The 17,612-nt window shown below is 35.9% G+C and overlaps 1 protein-coding gene across 2 annotated transcripts; it reads left to right on the top strand.

The window, feature by feature from the left end:
* Positions 1–13,884: 13,884 nt before the first annotated feature.
* Positions 13,885–15,304, top strand: LOC149184244 (glucan endo-1,3-beta-glucosidase-like). Of its 2 annotated transcripts, none has more exons than XM_089418868.1 (2): positions 13,885–13,996; positions 14,170–15,304. In XM_089418868.1, exon 2 carries the CDS (start codon positions 14,199–14,201, stop codon positions 15,129–15,131), a length of 933 nt encoding a protein of 310 aa, XP_089274994.1. In that variant the 5' UTR covers positions 13,885–13,996; positions 14,170–14,198; the 3' UTR covers positions 15,132–15,304. The 2 variants fall into 2 exon arrangements, with proteins under 2 accessions (XP_089274994.1, XP_089274993.1); XM_089418867.1 differs by having other exon boundaries at positions 13,922–14,060; positions 14,170–15,302.
* Positions 15,305–17,612: the final 2,308 nt, after the last annotated feature.

Genomic DNA, 17,612 nt, shown 5'->3' with positions numbered 1-17,612 from the left:
ACACTGCAAAGATCAATGCCTCCACCCTTTAGGCATATCCCCACCCATAGTTGGTAAGGGGTCCTAGGGATGTATATCTCCACCTAATTTATAACCAAAGACTCCAGAGGTCAATGTCTACAACCTTTCATTAGAAAGGGGCTCCAAAGATCAATGCATCCAACATTTAGGAATCTAGTATTCCAGAGACATGGCTCTCCACCCTAAATCTATTCTGGGAATCTAGAGACTTGTCCCCACCCTGAGCTTACTTCATTAACTTCTTCCAACTAATCGTTAAAAAACAATTTGTTACATAGTTCTTACATTCTTATCAAGGAGGATTCCGAGAGATGTAGTGATGAAGTTAACAAAAGGGTCAGTGAAGTTGGACCAAAATGGTTCTATCTTGATTTTTTCCTCTAGCTTAAAACTACATATGTGACAGTATATTTGACATTCTAACACATTTGAAAACAATAGGGGTATTATAGGTTGACGATCCATGAAAATTAATAGTAAAAGTTATAAATGAAAACACAGATAATAATTGTAGGAACATGCAACAACTGTATGCACATAATTGATAAGAATCTCTCACAAAAAAAGTACTCAGTAATGTTAAATCCTTCCATTCACTATCAAACACAAAAATACATATTGTAAGGATTTACTAAGGCAAATGAATCATGTATAGTTTTATGGTACTAACCCGTGATGTTATTGATTCAGTTATATCCTTGTCGACGACTAATCAACCAAGGTAGACCCTATTCTTGCATGACTCGTCTTCTAGATCCATACCTAAGTTTCTAACAACTATTAAAATTCTCTATGTCTTCCTAATCATTCTCTTCATGTTTCTTCCTTCTCTTTCCTGCCACCCTCATCCTCACTTGTTTCCTTTTCTATTGTCAACCCTTCAATTATTTAGGTCCTTCCCCATCTCCTCGATTTTTCTGACCACTTTCCCTCCTCCATCCTTGGAGATTTTTTGTTATCTTTCACCTTTATAGGTCTCCTAAATCCTACCAAGTGTGGCCCTTCTCCCTTTATCTATGTACTCTAATTTTGCACAATGTCCCTCTCTTAAAATCTCTCTCCAGGTCTTCTGTATTTTAGATTGTCTAGTCGACTAACCCTCATCTTCATTCCAAGACCTCCTCCCCTCGAAAGCCTCCTCCACCTATTGATAAAGGGGATAGTGGGTAGTGATCTCTAGGTATGATATTGGTAATCCAAACAAAACCATAGGAAACTAGATTATCATCATTTTCATTATGATTTCCCATACCTTCGGTTAAATAACTTCTAATTTCCTTCATACCACAATTTTTCTTAGTAAGAACCAAGATTAGTACTGATGAGAGAGGGGATTTGAAACCTATGTGCCCTGAACCATACCAAAGGAATGTTGATTCTATGTTGTTGAGAATGATTGAGGTGATTTTGAGTGTTGACATTGGATCTAGACAAAATATTTATTATTGTTGAAGTGGTGAATGATAAATTGTGATGACAAGGGTGGTTGTTATAATTTGGTAACCATACATGAACTTCTGGGTACCATAATACATTTCTAAAGGTGCATATATATGTGGTGTGGTTGAGTCACTGACGGGTTCTACCAATTTAGAGAGAATGATGAATGCCCATTATTGCAATTAAATATGTCTGCCATTAATGTATGCAATTCCTAAGGTACATATATCAACGAACATATCAAATTACTGAAATAATTATTTGCATTAACCACATAGTGTCAGGTGTTATTTACATTATACACATTCTTGTACCTTGACTATCTCAACATCCATATTCCTACCCGATGGTTGTGATTACCAAAATATTTGCATGTATTGTGAGATGCCAAGGTTGGTTACAAAGAACCTAACAAATATATAGTCTAATAGAGGAGGGTTAGAATTTTTTTTAGATATCTCTAAATGGGCACAAGAATCCGCTAACAAATCTCCTCCAAGATGGTATAAAAAAGTAGTTTGTTAAAGTATAAAATCAGCACTAATCATGGCCAACATTGCTCGATATCGGTGTTCTTTGCTAAAACTCCAAATTCTTCACATGCTAATAAATGCTTAATTATAAAAGAGAGGAAGATAATGAGGATGGATGGATGGTGTCTTTAAATAGAGTAAGGATAGGGTTTAGGGTATAGACCCATTCTTTATGGAAAAATTCGCACACAGGTGAGAGGTTGTATACAACCAATAAGTTTAGATAGTTGGTTCAAAACATTTCTTGGCCAAAATGGAATTTTTTTGAAGTGGTAGGTTCAAACTGAACTGATCAACTCTAATAATTATGATAATGGTAGATCCTTTATTTTAATAGAAAATATATAATTAAGTTGATGAAATCATTAACTAGCAAGGAGATATTGTAATCTTCTATCTCTCCCTAGATAAGTAGGCATGGCAAATATATCCACCTTGGTACCAAACTCCATAGAATCCATATTATTTCTATACAAAGTCATGTTGGTTTCAAATTTTGCAGCTTGATCAACTTTAGGTTCTATCAACTCTACAAGGCAAAGGTTGGTTGATGCAGCATTAAAATCTTACATACATTACATTAGGAGTGATTTCCAAACATATAAAGAATTGGGAGTGATTTTCAAGTTATCTTTTCAAATGAGAACCCTTCTTCATGTTCCATAGTCTCATTGAGTCTTAGCCCCATCGTAGAGAACATTTTTTTATAGAATTATGAAGACATCCTAACTATCTTTGCATTCAATTTTCCAGGACAACTTCATTGAAACGATATGTTAAGCATACCAAATTCCTTAAAAAATGGGAAATTTTGGTTCCAGATGGATCTACAAAGTGAAGCATGAAGTTGATGGGAGCATCGAGAAGTACAAGGCTATATTTGTGGCCAAAGGCTTCTCTCAGGTAGAAGGAGTGGACTATGAAGAAACATTTCACCAGTGGAAAGATATTCCATGATCATAATCATTTTATCATTAGCTACACAGATGGGGTAGAAGATCCACGAGATCGATGTGAAGACCACCTTTCTTGGTCGTGTTGTTGAGGAAGAAGTTTACATAGAGAAGGCAGAGGGATTTGAGACATATGACTGGGATACATGTGTAGACTGAAAAAAGCCCTGTATAGTCTCAAAAAAGCACCCTGATCATGTTACACTAATACTTATACATATCTCAATGGATTGGGATTCACCAAAACTGAAGAGATCCCAACCTCTATCACATTGTGGTATATGGCAAGTTGCTTATTTTAGTAGTGTATGTTGATGATTTGATACATAGAGGGGATGAGAAGTTGATCTGATCTTGCGAGGAGGACCTTGCAAGAGAATTTGAGATGAAGGACATGGGATTGATACATTACTTCCTTGGACTGGAAGTATGGTAGGGTGATAGTGAGATATTTGTGAGCGGGGGAAGTACACCTCTGAATGCTTGAGAGATTTTACATGGAGAATTTCAAGCCTATGGATACACCTATAACTACAAACTAGAGGAACAAGAGTGCTTCTTAAGGAGAGGTTGTATATGCTATCATCTATAGATATCTTCTCGGATCCTTAATGTATAAGCTTAACATAAGGCATGACATACGTTATGCAGTTAATTAGTTGAGTCAAGCCATGGTGAAGCTAACCAAAGATTTATTAGAAGGAAACAAGGCATGTGTTGAGGTACATTAGAGGCACAACCGAGTATGGGGTATGTTATAGGAGGACAAAGGGACTGAAGTTCCAAGGCTTCATTGATGTAGATTAGGTAGGGAGTCCATCAGACAAGAAAAGTACTTCAGGTTCTATCTTCAGTGTTGGGCTTTTAAGTATTTTCCGGTATAGTAGGAAATAGATGTATGTGGAACTTAACTCAACAAAGGCTGAATACATGGATACAAGTCAAGAATCATGTGAGGCCATATGGATGAGGAAAATACTTTTGGGTATTTTTAGTTAGCAAATAGATTCGACAATGATTTATTGTGACAATCAAAGTTATGTCAAACTCTCTAAGAATCAAATATTTCATGACAAGTCCAACCACATTGATATCATGTACCATCACTTGCGAAATTGTATGCAAAGGAGAATTATGATGCTACATTACATTCCAACTGAGAAGAAGGATGCATATATATTGAAAAAGGAATTGTCAAGAGGAAAATTTAAATTCCATAGGTGTAGCGTATGGGTGGTGCAAAACCCATTTCTTGCTAAGAGGGAGTGTTAGAAAATGTAGCAAGAAAGCCTAAATTGGAGTTGTTCCTTAGTCAAATTTATTATTTGATTTTCCAAATGAGTAATATGACTTGGGTGGCAGTTAACTTGTGTGACATGGCCTTTTATATTTTTTTACTCAGTAAGTTCGAGTTATATGCTAGAAGTATATTTGTGCATGTAGTGTTGCTAAAATTTAGAAATCCGATTCAGTTATTGTCAATTTGTTTCAGTTAACTAAGCTCAAGCAACTAGTCGAGTCAGCTGAAGGACAATTCAGTAGTAGAATTGTTGTTAACTGAATGATCTCTCAGTTAAACTAGTCAATCCGCTAAAAATAGCGCAGACATGCATGGAATTTGAATTGCTAGATTGAAGTGGAGGAAGAGGAACATTGTAATTATTAATTGTATACGAGTTGAGCGTACATGTTGGCCATTGAGGCAGGTGATAAATTACTTGGGATTTGCACAATGAAATACTAAATTCATCTATTATTTAGGATCAAATTTTGTTAGGAATTGTGCAACGAAATACAAGAAATATGGGGCCTTGAATCGACTAAGTCTTGGCCAGAGTAGAACAATCAGTCGTAAAACAGGTTTATAGTGTAGGCTGTGATTAAATAATGAAGCAATGCATTGTAATAGTTTCTCATTCCCATATGATTAATGAAAAGAAGTGGAAGGGTTTGTCCCTGTAGGGTTTCACAATAAATAATTCTGTTCTTGTGTGATTTTTATGGTTGGATGTCATTGCACGTGTTTCTAAATTATGATTTCCATTTCACATAATAGTAGAGGAAATTTGTAATATCTTGTTTTCAGTTTGAATACATCAGTAGTAGCAACTTTATATTGATTTCTACACTCTTAAGGTGTTATAGGGTACACATATCTTAGCAATTGGCAGCTGAAAATGTTCTCAACGCTCCCAATTCTACCACACTCTTGGCCTTTAGGCTTCTCAACCAAAATAACGCAATATTTTTCTAACTATGTAGACCCTCCCCTTATCTCATATTTGATCACTGGGGTTGATATATTATTGTTAGTGTCTATACACACAACATGGTTCCACTAGGGTGGGATTTTCACCAGCATCCACTAGGTGTTCGACCTACTAGCATGTCAACAAATTCATGTTCTCCCACTTCCTCTTGACCTCAAAAACATAGTGTATATGGACTAAAAAGAAACATAGGCTAGGTTCGTAAAGTAGAACTACAAATTTTGTGTACCCACCCTCTTTTATTTTCAAGGAGACTCATGGCCCAATTCCTAATACCTAAATTCTCAGTTTTGATAGAATAAATAGTCTAGGGATTCATTAATCTAAGTATACCCATAAATTTGGAAATCAATTGAATAACATATTCTACGCACACTTTAAAATTCATCTGCATACATGACCCCGTTCTAATCATGAATATACAGTGAGCATCAAAACTCAGAAATTCATTTTCATTTACCAAAACACGAAATCTTGCAACATTCACAACGTAACAAGATTCATCACACTAAATAAGGAAATACACATAAGCATTGTACAATTATCTGTGTGTTTAATGATGACTGAAAAATGAAGGAAGGACTTCAAATCTCCACCCAATTGTAAGCCAACCACATTGTAATATTTCTTGCAGTTGATTACCTTGGTCTAGATCGAAAGTCTGAGGCGATGCATATTAATGGAGATTCAAATTCGAAGCTTAACCACATAACTAGGAGAAGTAGTCCACTTATTAGTTAGTTTATCAAATGTTATGAAATAGTAAGCACCAAAGTGACTCACCAACCGAATTCAATGACAAACAAGTTGTCATTAATTCTATCAACATAGATCGAAGGGACATAAGTCGAATTAATTTCCAAGAAATCCTGTCAGGAAAAGTTGTCACATTCTTCAGAGTTGACTACACCCACAAAACGAAGAGCCCAACAAATGGTTGTCTTCATATCAGATAATGTGAATGGTAAGAGAAATAAAAACCTTGATATATGCACAAGACAATAGTAGCCTACAAGGTAGTGGACTTAGGGCGCATTTTGAGAGTCAATTTTGGAGTTGTTAGATAATATTGTCTTAAATTGATATGTTTTTGTCTTAATTAGGCCATAAGGCCTTCCCTCTAAAATACACTCTCCTCCCATGCCACCTATGTCGTTGTTAGCCATTGATTTTCATGTGAGATGATAGAAATAATTTCCGCCATAGATTTATTTAAAGAAGGTATTAATCAGTTATAATTTGGGAACAGATTGCCTTTATTACGATTTTCTATGTAGGTGGCCACTGAACAAAACTAGATGATTGGTCGGAGATCACATGCACACTGTGAAGAAGAAAAAGAAATGGTATTTCAAGGGGTGCCTCGGGTTTGAACCTATGAATATTTTCTTGGAAAAACAAATGTGGCCAAAGAAGCTAAATTAGGAAATTAAGGCGAAGCAGAAGAGCCAAATGAATTGGTTCAAGTGGGCGGCGACAGGGATTTATGAGTAGGAACCAGATATGGTTTTACATTTCTTTAGGGGTCCATCATTATATTGCTTCTCACAGGACAGACCATAGAAAAGAAGACCAGTGCCAAATTGGTTTGGTGTGTAGCGTGGAAAGTGTTAAATCTATAATAGATTCCACCTGTATTTCCAATTTTTTTCTGTTATAGGGGTTTTATGATTCCTAGACTACAGTTGGTTTGCATTGTGGAAGCTTGATAGTGATTCCCACTAGAATGAGTTTTTGTTTCCCACCAGACATTTTCGATGATAAGGGTTTCTCTCTTGAAATTCCTTATGGAAGTTTTCAAACTCTCCAAACTAAGCAAATGTCAAGACTAAGTACTTTTCTTTTTTTGACATCAATTTCTAACTATGCAGAACTTGTCCTCTCAACAAAAGTACATTCTTTCCATGCTTGTGTGAAAAAAATGTTCTCAATGGGATAAATCCCAAGCTTAATTTCCATCTGACAAACCAATGTGATAAATCAATATATGCCAAAGGATGTCTACACTCTACAATATAAGCATACTTCGGATCTACCCTAATGAACTAGGTTTTTGCTCGTGCTCGCATTGTTTTTCACTTCCCATAACTGGAGGTAACTAATTACCTTGATTTTCTGGTGTAGGAAGTGTTTGAATAGCATATAACTCTCCCCCTTGGCTTGGCATAGGACCAAAAAAACCCTTGTGTAGCATGTGAAGCAAGAAAGCCAGAAGCCATATAGTTCCTCGGATCATGCTTGAGCAATAGATGGAGAGTGCACATGTACTGATTGCATGTATTGTTGATACATATAAGATGGGGCTACATGTTCATTTAATGACAAAGTAAGTGGCTCTGTGGCAATCCCTTATGCAAGAGATTCTAAATCCATAATAGAGTTTGTGTTCCCATCTTCTGCTCTCTTCACAGGTTTCTTAATTACATGAGCAATCTTTAATTTTGCCTTTCGTGTTTCACTTGACTTCATACCACTTAATTCTAAGAGGGTGGTGTATGATTGGTTGTAACCCTTATCTAAATTTAGTTAACTATGTCTAGTATGTAAAGGTCATTGTAATGTATCTCTTCAGATTCATCTTGAGTTTTTCCACAACCTCCAAATATAAATAACTAGTGATCAATGAGTGAAACATTGTGCCCCTCATGTGCTATTGGTCCTTCATCACTTACGTTAGGTTGCACCCATGTATTTGTACTAGTGTCCAACATATGCAACTCCCATAGAGGGTTCTTCCAATCTATGCCACCAAATACAAACAAATTTGTTCCCTTTGTGGTACGACTATGGCTGTCCCTTGGAGAGGGTGGGGTTCCTTTCACCATAGGCTTATTCCATGTGTGCTTGCCTAAATCAAATACATGAGCATGATTTGTATGGCAATTGACCTTTCCATAACCACCAAAAATATAGATAAAGCGACCATTCTTAACTGATTTGAAAGTGTGGCCCCATCTCTGGTCCGTCAAATTAAAAAACTTGTAATATAATGTAATTTTGTCTAAAGAATCTCTTGGCCTTTGTACCTGTGTCATCGTTTCTCCGAGTTCTAATCTGAAAGGTATTTCTCCACCAGGGTCTTGAAGTCGCTAAATTCAATAGCAGATTTCCCACATTTAAGGTGATTTCTTCATCTAATTCCAGGAAGACAACATAAGAGCACACAACGAGGAAGTCAAACCTTATTCTAACTTAATTACCCAAAAAAATCATTGGGTCATTTGGGGTGGGTCCGTCGATATCAAAAAGCTTAAAAGATACATGTTTTTAGATTTCAAACACATTGTTTCCCAAGGAGTCATGTTGAATCAGTCAAGGAGATGGTTAAGTAATGCAAGGCACTAGTGGGGTAGGCTCCACGCATGTGGATGCATAAGAATATGTGTAGTGAATGAAAATATTTTGAGGGTTGAGGTCTCATAGAAAGGGTAATGGTGTGAGCATTTACAAGGACGTTTATTGACTCAGGTTAATTTTAACCGATGTACATGATGACTCAATATGAGAGGTATGAAAAAACAATAATCCAAGGGCTAAGAATCTCATCAAATAAACTAGGTGTACATACAACATGCTTATGGCTTTGGAGAAGTGTGTCATTGCATAACTTTACGCAAGTGAAAAAACATAGAAGGATCTAGAGCCGAGTAGGTGAAAAACACTCATAAGCATTTGTCTAGTACAACTCTGTCATAGTTGGGCTACAAATACAATATAATAAATTGGCCCATCATCTGTAAGTACCATATCACTTACAAAATAATACAACATGATCATGAACATAACAAAATGACATTGTAAATGACCAGAAGATAATTAAAAAGTTGCTTCAAATCTGCATCTCGTAGTTTTGTATCTGCAACTCTTTTGGCACATCATCATCTTCAACACTTGAGTTTCATGCAAACAGGAGGGAAACAAAACCTATGTAGAGTCTAATTTTAGGTCGACTACCAGCAAGGGAAGATTCATGGAGAATTTTATAGGGTAGAAAAGGGTTGTGTCCCTTTGTCTTGTCAAGGAAATGAAGGACGAAAGGTGAATTAGAAGCAGAAATAAAAATTGACAAATGTTCTACAAATCTCTCTACTTAGAGAAGGGAAAAAATGTTATTCATCTAATTCCAAGAGGACAACATAATAACACATAGCGAGGAAGTCAAATTGTATTCTAAGTCAATTACCCGAACAACTCATTGGGTCATTTGGGGTGGGTCCATCGATATGAAGGAGATGAAGGGATACGTGTTCCCAAGTTTCCACCACATGCGAGAGAGTTAGTTCAACAAATTTTCTTAGCCATGAAAATGAAATTTATTATGTTGTTGGCCAAATGGAGGGAGCAAGGGGAGGTGATACCTAGCAAGCACCCATTCCCCAAACTCACCCATTCCAAGTTTTCAATAGATGAAAGAAGAGATGTTTGTCAGATGAGAGAAGAGTTGTCACCCATCTTTCCCAACTCATTAGAGAGGGAAGTACATACCAACAAACAAGTGAGGTTACAACCAATGAGCCAACAAACTAGCCTGCATACTCGGATTCTCCCAACAAGCATCAATCAATAGTAATAGTGAAGAATCTGTAATGGATTGAAACCTTTTTATTAATAATTAGTTTAAACCATAATCGTTTCCTTCCAGAAAGAAAAAAAATTACAATTGATTTAATGTATCTTTAGTCTCTTCTGATTTTAATATATTTCTAACATGATATACTTGGTTTAGTGGTTCCGATTTCATAGTCTACATCTATACTTAACTCCTATTTTGATACTAAATCCTATTAGGATACATTTTATGCTAGTCTTTTCTTAAAAGCAGGTTCATTAAAGTCTCAATTTAAACCTGATTGCCTATGGATCCAAATTCCGAGTTGTGATTTTACATGGATGTATTTGTTAATAGAATTTATAATCAACACATGGATCGATTCCAATAACAAATTTGAATGGATCGATTTTGATGATAGATTTTATACTCTTTAGAAATATACCTTAATACGAGCCAAAATAAAAGAGGGGATATGGATAAAATAATACAAACTCAAATATGTTAAAAAAAACCCTAACAAAACCAGAAAACCTAGAATATATAAAGGGGTTACAGTCCAAGTTAAAAGATCACAAAACGATATACAGTTTGTGTATCGTCTCCTTTATTTCTCTAAGATGAGTCCTAATAACTAGAATGCAATTTTGAGTATCCTTACCTTTTTTTTCAAAAGGAGAAACCTACCACCTAGCAGGCAATTTTGGAAATATTGAGATCATAACATGAAAATAAACTAGGTATAAATGGTTGGAATTTATCTTTATATTTCTTCTAACTAAACTATGACATAATACTTGTTATTTTTCAAAGCCAATAAAAATAGTAAACAGAAATTTGTCATAATGTAAGTGATTTCTTTTTATCTTCTATCTTTCAATGAAATTTTGTTGACTATTTTTTATCTTCAATAATTTTTTTATATATCACGATTCTTGTTGAATTTATGCCATACAATGTTCCCTGTGCATGCAATTGCTAGTTATTAATTGTCTTAAGTGAGTTTCGTCTTAAGTGGCCATTGTCTTAAATATTTGTCTTAAAATAGTTTTGTCTCAAATTGGTTTTGTGTTAAATATAAAGTTGTCTTAAAATATTTTTGTCTTTTTGACTTAAAATATTTTTGTCTCGAATTTTTTTTGTCTTAAATATAAAGAGTTTTGTCTTAAAATATTTTTGTCTTACAGTGTTTTGTCTTAAAATATTTTTGTCTTAAACTGTTTTGTCTTAAAATATTTTTGTCTCAAATTGCTTTTGTCTTAAATTTAAAGTTTTGTCTTTAAATATTTTTGTCTTGTTTTTGTCTTAAATTTAAAGTTGTCTTAAAACATTTTTGTCTCTATTTTTTTTTCTTAAATATAAAGTTGTCTTAAAATATTTTCGTATTAAACTATTTTGTGTTAAAACATTTTTAACTCAAATTGTTTTGTCTTAAATATAAAGTTTTGGCTTAAAATATCTTTGTCTTAAATATAAAGTTTTGTGTAACAATATTTTTGTCTCAAATTGCTTTTGTCTTAATTTAAGATGATTCAATTGATATTAATTTTTAATGTAAAATAACTAAAATAAAAAATGTTTTAAAAGTGCCCTCGCTGTAGTAGTGTGTTACTCCCATTTTTTAAATTGTTAACACACTAGTACATTTGTGTTTTATTTTATTTCAGCTTGTGGAGGAAAATCAAAGGTTTTATCACAGCAACGAAACTTGTCTCAACACCTAGAAATTCGAGCTATATAGATCTGTATGCCAAATAGAAATCTGCTGCCTCGATCTATATGCCACTGGTGCCAATATTTGCATGCTGAACTACTGCCTCAATCTGCACGGCAATAGTGCTAAGATCTGCATGCTGACAATGCCTCGAACTGTGTTTCTGTATGCCCCTCAACTTTTGTGTAGATCCCTATGTAACCATCTCACACATGTGACTTGTCTTGGTTTGTGTCACTGGCTACCTAGATTTCTGTGTTGCCATTTTCCTCCCCTTTTCCTCACTTGTTGCTCCTAGGCTTGTTCCTTTTCCTCACTTTTTACTCCTAGGCTTGTGTGCCAACTTCCTTGAAGTGTGGTCCTTATGGAATATATGTCAAGATCTCCTTAAACAATTACTTTTATATAAAAAAAATCGCCTCATGATTCATGAAGTCAACTTCATAAGTAATGAAATCATCCTCGTAATTCATGATTTCCTTGTAATTGACGATCTCAATATGTTTAACATTAGTTAATGTGCTCAGGAAAAATTAAATGTCACTTTGCTAGGAAATTTTGTCAGACATCTTCTGCAGTGACACTGAGTCACTTGTTTGAGCTACCAAAATTGAACACTCCCTCTAAGTAAGGAAAGTGGTCTGCATCACCATTTTCTTATCTCTGAAAAAAACTAACTTGTCTTTCATCATGGCCTTCGTAAGGATGTCTGTCACGTGCTCATCTATAAGTATATATTATAGCTTCATTATCCCCTTGTGCACACAATCTTGACTGAAGATGAATGGTGTAATGTAGAAGGGATACAAGGTCCCCAAGTCCTTTTAAATAAGGTGCTTTGCACTCTATTTTTGGAGATAGAAGTCCATTTTCCTTTCTCTCTATTTTGGAGACCCAAGGCCCTTTTGTCTTTCGAGTAATAAATATTTTTAATATTAAAAGTGCGCTATTAAAGTTGTGTTAAAGGTGAGTCCTCGAGGAAACCTTAAAACAACCGAGCGTTTCCTTTCTTTTTATACCTTTAATTCCTAATTTTATGCTCAGTTTGTCATCTTTAGTTTAGATATGTGACCTTGAAAGAGGCCAAAAGAGTGAGGCATTGCCAATTGTTTTATTGCAAGAAATCAGTGTCAAAAGATTAAAAAATAAGCATTTTTCTTAAATTCACAAAGGAAACTGAAGAAAACAATTGCATTCCCTTCATGACATATTTCTTCATTAATATACGTATTATGTTAGCTGCTTATACACCCATACCCCCATCTGATAGTTACTAACAATGATGTAACTATATTTTGTCAAAGCGAGAACTGACACTTCCAAGATAGCCTGCTTATCCTACGCTATGTGGAGTTGCTGATGTATCTAAAAGGAATTCGTTGGAATGCGAAGAGGCCGACAATATTATAATAAATTAAATTACAGGGACAGAAGAAAATGGGGCGTTTTGCTTTTGCTTGTGGCGCGTTGGTTTTCTATGTATTCGTCTTGGGCTCTTGGCTGCTACATGATTTTCAAAGAGAGCGACGCGGTGCTGTACAAGTTGACAAGCGTGTCTCGTTATTGTAGGTGGTGTTTCTAGGTAACAAAATAGCAATTTCAAGTACTTTGACAACCTCAGTCTCCTTTGCATTATTGATTGTAACAATACATTTTGAATAAATGAAAAGTATTCCTCTGCATTATTCACTGTAACAATACATTTTGAATAAATGAAAAGTATTTGAATCATGTATGTCCAATGACCTAGGTTGTGGGCTCTGTAACCACAATCCAAATTGTGTAAGTGTTGTGAAACCTATAAAATCCAAAACTGCGTCAACTATGCTAGTTATAAATTTACTCCTACATTATCACACAATGTCCAAGTCATTCTGTAACATTGAAACTAAACGAATAGCGCACGTTATCTGGTATCTTAAATCCCTACTAAATACCATTCATAACGCTTTCCTCAAAAGTAGAGTACCTCGCTACAATGAAATCTATCAGTTGTGACATTGATATCCAAACAGATCGAGACGAGATCCATCAACCTTTTGAAAATGTGCATTTGTCGCTGAACAATGACTCGGTTGAAAATGACACAAAGAATACTGTTTACTACGGACCCATAGTTTCTATGTAATTGTTTCAGCCACCACGACGAATTGCGTTCATTTTATTGGCAGTTTTGCAACTGTTAAGAGTCACGAGTAACAAATTCAGATTTGAACGCTGAGGAAACCGTTCTAAAGTCTTTGCATTCACAACTGATACGGGTGCAAGTGGCTTTCGTTCTTGTACGCTTGTTGGCGTATTGGAAGTTGACATATCATATCTTCCAGATTGAGACGAAAGTGCCAAATCAATAAATCCAATCAATGTCTGGAGGGAAGTATGTAGTGCAAAACGGCACGGCACCTCACCTGGCATAGCAAACTATAAATCCACGTGAAGACCAATCGAGCTTCTTATTAATTTAACGTCCTCGCCTAAAATCTTCCATTTTCTAGCCAGCAAAAATGACTACCTCTGTAGGTCTAACGAAGATAGTGCTTATAGAGTGTATTTTCATCTTCTGTTCTTGGCTTCCTGCAGGTCAATTATCATTATCAATTAAATTATTTTTTTTATGGAATGATTTTGTATTGTTTATTCAAACCTGCCATTGAACAAGGGCGTTCTAGTAAATTGTTTCTTTGTGCAGGTGGTGACAAAATAGGAGTAAACTACGGCATGATGGGCGATCTGCCACCTGCAGACCAGGTTGTAAGATTGATGAGGAACAATAATATTGGGAAAATGAGGATTTTCGAAGCAAACGGAAATGCACTGAAAGCTTTCGCGAATTCCGGCATCGATGTAATCGTGGGAGTCGAAAATTTCAGATTGCAAGAATTAGCCTCCAGCCAGGACGCAGCCAACAACTGGGTAAGCGATAGCATTGTTCCCTTCTATCCTGCCACCAGCATCAAATACATTGCTGTGGGTAACGAGGTTTTGGCCAACACGAACGACGGATGCTATCTTCTTCCTGCAATGAGAAACATTCAAGCCGCTATTCAGAACAACAATCTGCAGAATAACATCAAGGTCTCCACAGCCCACAACATGAATGTTATAGGGATCGGCTTCCCGCCGTCTAAGGGTGACTTCAGAGGCGACTTGAAGGCCACCATGGGATCTATGCTCAAATTCCTTTCAGATCACGGGTCTCCGTTCATGGCCAACGTGTATCCATACTTCAGCTACATCGGCAACAGAGACGCCATTTCTCTGGACTACGCTCTGTTTAAGTCCACATCTACGGTGGTGCAAGACCGAGATCGGAACTACAACAACTTGTTCGATGCCATGGCTGATACTCTTTTCTCGGCTATGGAAGCGTTGGGATATTCCACTGTCCCACTTGTCATTACTGAAACCGGATGGCCTTCTGCTGGGGAGGATGTCGCCACAGTTGACAATGCTCAGTCGTATAACAACAATCTCATCAGACATGTATTATCCAATGTAGGAACACCCAAGAAGCCGGGAACGAACCTGGAGACCTATATCTTCGCTCTTTTCAACGAGAACAGGAAGCCTGGGGATGAAACAGAACGTCACTTTGGGCTCTTCAATCCTGATCAAAGTCCCTCATACCCTGTCGCTTTTCTTCATTCCTAAGAACGCCATGTCATCCGGTAACACCATATTGTAGAAGAAATCGATGTTTGGAAGTGATACTATCCATAAGCAAAATATGGTAATAAACAATAATACATATGCTATCTATATGCCAATAAATTAATATATGTATTTCTGTTCATACCTTTTGAAATAAATTGCGAATAAATTTGCGCGTTAGTGTGAGAATCTTTTTGTTACCAGTCTGGTTTTAAATATGTGAATTTGTCTTTTCTCATTCATCTTTGTCTTGTACACTTCACAGTGATGAGAATTTTACTTTTTACTAAATCAATTAAATTCCATTTCATGTATCATTCTTTTCACTATATTTAATTTTTTTATCCATGACTTGTACCTAATTTTCTTCTCTAATTGCTTCTTCATTCATTTTATTTTTTAGTAAATCAATTAAATTTCATTTCATTTATATTTTTTCAAATATTTTCGATTTCTTTATCCATAACTTGAGATAAAAATCAAACTTTGAATTAAATGAAGGAGTTGCAGTTCACAGGTGTGTATAGCACATGGAGACTGCACTCAAACAAAGAGGAGACTCTCTCTCGTTCACTCTACATTACATCAAATGAATATTACAATATTAAATACATCACTGAAAATTAGGTAGTTGTGAACAACCTCCTAAACTCTAGGAACAAATCCTAAACTAAGCAGATGCGTTACAACCATATAACCATTTCTCCATTATTTTTAACTCCCCCCCTTAATGGAGAAAGGGTTATTCTGCACTCCTAACATCCCTCTAAATAACTCAAACTTTACTCACCCTAAAGGCTTAGTAAAAATATCAGCTACATTATCACAAGTGTTACAATACTCCACACATATTTCTTTTGATTGTATTTTTTCTCGAACAAAATGAAACTGAGTGTCAATATGTTTAGTATTTTTATGGAAAACTGGATTGTATGCAAGCTTTATTGTGCTCTGGCTGTCACTTTTGATGCTCGTTGCTTCTTTCTGTCCTTCACCTGCATCGCTAAGCAATCTCCTCAACCAGATAGCTTCGCATGGGGCTGCACATAATGCTTGGTACTCAGCTTCACATGATGATAGTGCTACAGTACTTTGCTTTCTGCTACTCCACGAAATAACCCCGGATCCAATACTAAATGTGTAACCTGTGATGGATCTACAATCATCCAGGTCACCTGCCCAATCAGAGTCTGAATAACCTGCTAAAGTAACATCAGAAATGTCAATGTATAAAATACCATAATTACAAGTACCACTAAAGTACCTCAACACAGATTTTGGTGCAATCCAGTGACTTTCAAGTGGTTTGGACATAAACTGGCTTAGCACACTAACAGAATATGCCAGATCAGGTCTAGTTGTCGTGAGATATATCAAACTTCCCACTAGCTGTCTATACAAAGTGGCATCCACCTGTTTTGTGCCATCTTCACTGCTTAACTTGAGATTCTGCTGCAATGGTGTTGCTGCGGTTTTGCATTGTTCCATTCCGAATCTTTCCAACAGGGTTCTGACATACTTTCCTTGAGTTAGAAAAGTTTGACCAGAATCTTTCCATACCTCCAAACCTAGGCAATAATGAAGATCTCCAAGGTCTTTCATTTCAAATACCTGTGACATTTGCAGCTTGATTTCTTTGATCAAATTATTTGCATTTCCTGTTATGATCATGTCATCCACATACAAAGAAATCAAAATGATTTGCCTCTGTTTATTTATCTTGGTATACAGGTTTGGATCGTTGAGGCTCCTATGAAAACCATGCTGTATAAAAAATGAATCAATTTTCTCATACTATGACCTGGGTGCTTGTTTCAAACCATAAAGTGCCTTATGCAATTTACACACTAAATGCTCCTGTCCCTTTTTCACAAAACCAGGAGGTTGTACTAAATAGATTTCTTCCTTTAATTCACCATTCAGAAATGCAGACTTAACATCTAGCTGGTGTAGCTTCCATTTATGTTTTGGTGCTAAAGAAATTAGCGTTCTAATTGTATTTAATTTAGCTACAGGGGCAAAGGTGTCATCGGAATCTATTCCTTCTTGCTGTGAGTAACCCTTTGCTACTAGTCTAGCTTTGAATTTTTCTACACTCCCATCTGCATTTATCTTTGGTTTATACAGCCACTTACATCCTATGGGAGTTTTTCCTTCAGGCAACTCAACTAAATCCCAAGTATGGTTTTTGTATATTGATTCAATTTCCTCATGCATTGCAGCCCTCCATGCATCTGATTTACTTGCTTCTTCATAATTTGAAGGTTCTACAATGTTTAAAATTTTGGACATTAAAGCATAGCCTTTCAATCTTGCAAGTAGTCTAGTCTTCCTACCTGATCTCCTAGGTAGAGGACTTACCTCAACTCTATCTGTTTCAGCGCTTTCCAGGCTTGCATCATCACTTATTATACTATCTGCTGCTACTTATTCCTGTTTCTGCTCCTGCTCCTGCTCTTTATCTTCGTCACTGTTCATTTC

Source organism: Pinus tabuliformis, chromosome 3_2, assembly GCF_031772625.1.
Source record: "Pinus tabuliformis cultivar Carrire ecotype Pingquan chromosome 3_2, CPIR1, whole genome shotgun sequence".
Classification (NCBI taxonomy): Eukaryota; Viridiplantae; Streptophyta; class Pinopsida; order Pinales; family Pinaceae; genus Pinus; species Pinus tabuliformis.
The sequence above is the reverse complement of the archived record's forward strand: the minus strand, read 5'-3'. Positions and strand labels throughout refer to the sequence as shown.

Excerpts from the sequence above, each read along its gene's own strand:
- LOC149184244 (XM_089418867.1), top strand. The coding sequence starts at position 13,985 with ATGACTACCTCTGTAGGTCTAACGAAGATAGTGCTTATAGAGTGTATT. Across the intron at positions 14,061-14,169 it reads CTGTTCTTGGCTTCCTGCAG|GTGGTGACAAAATAGGAGTA; the intron begins GTCAATTATCAT and ends TTCTTTGTGCAG.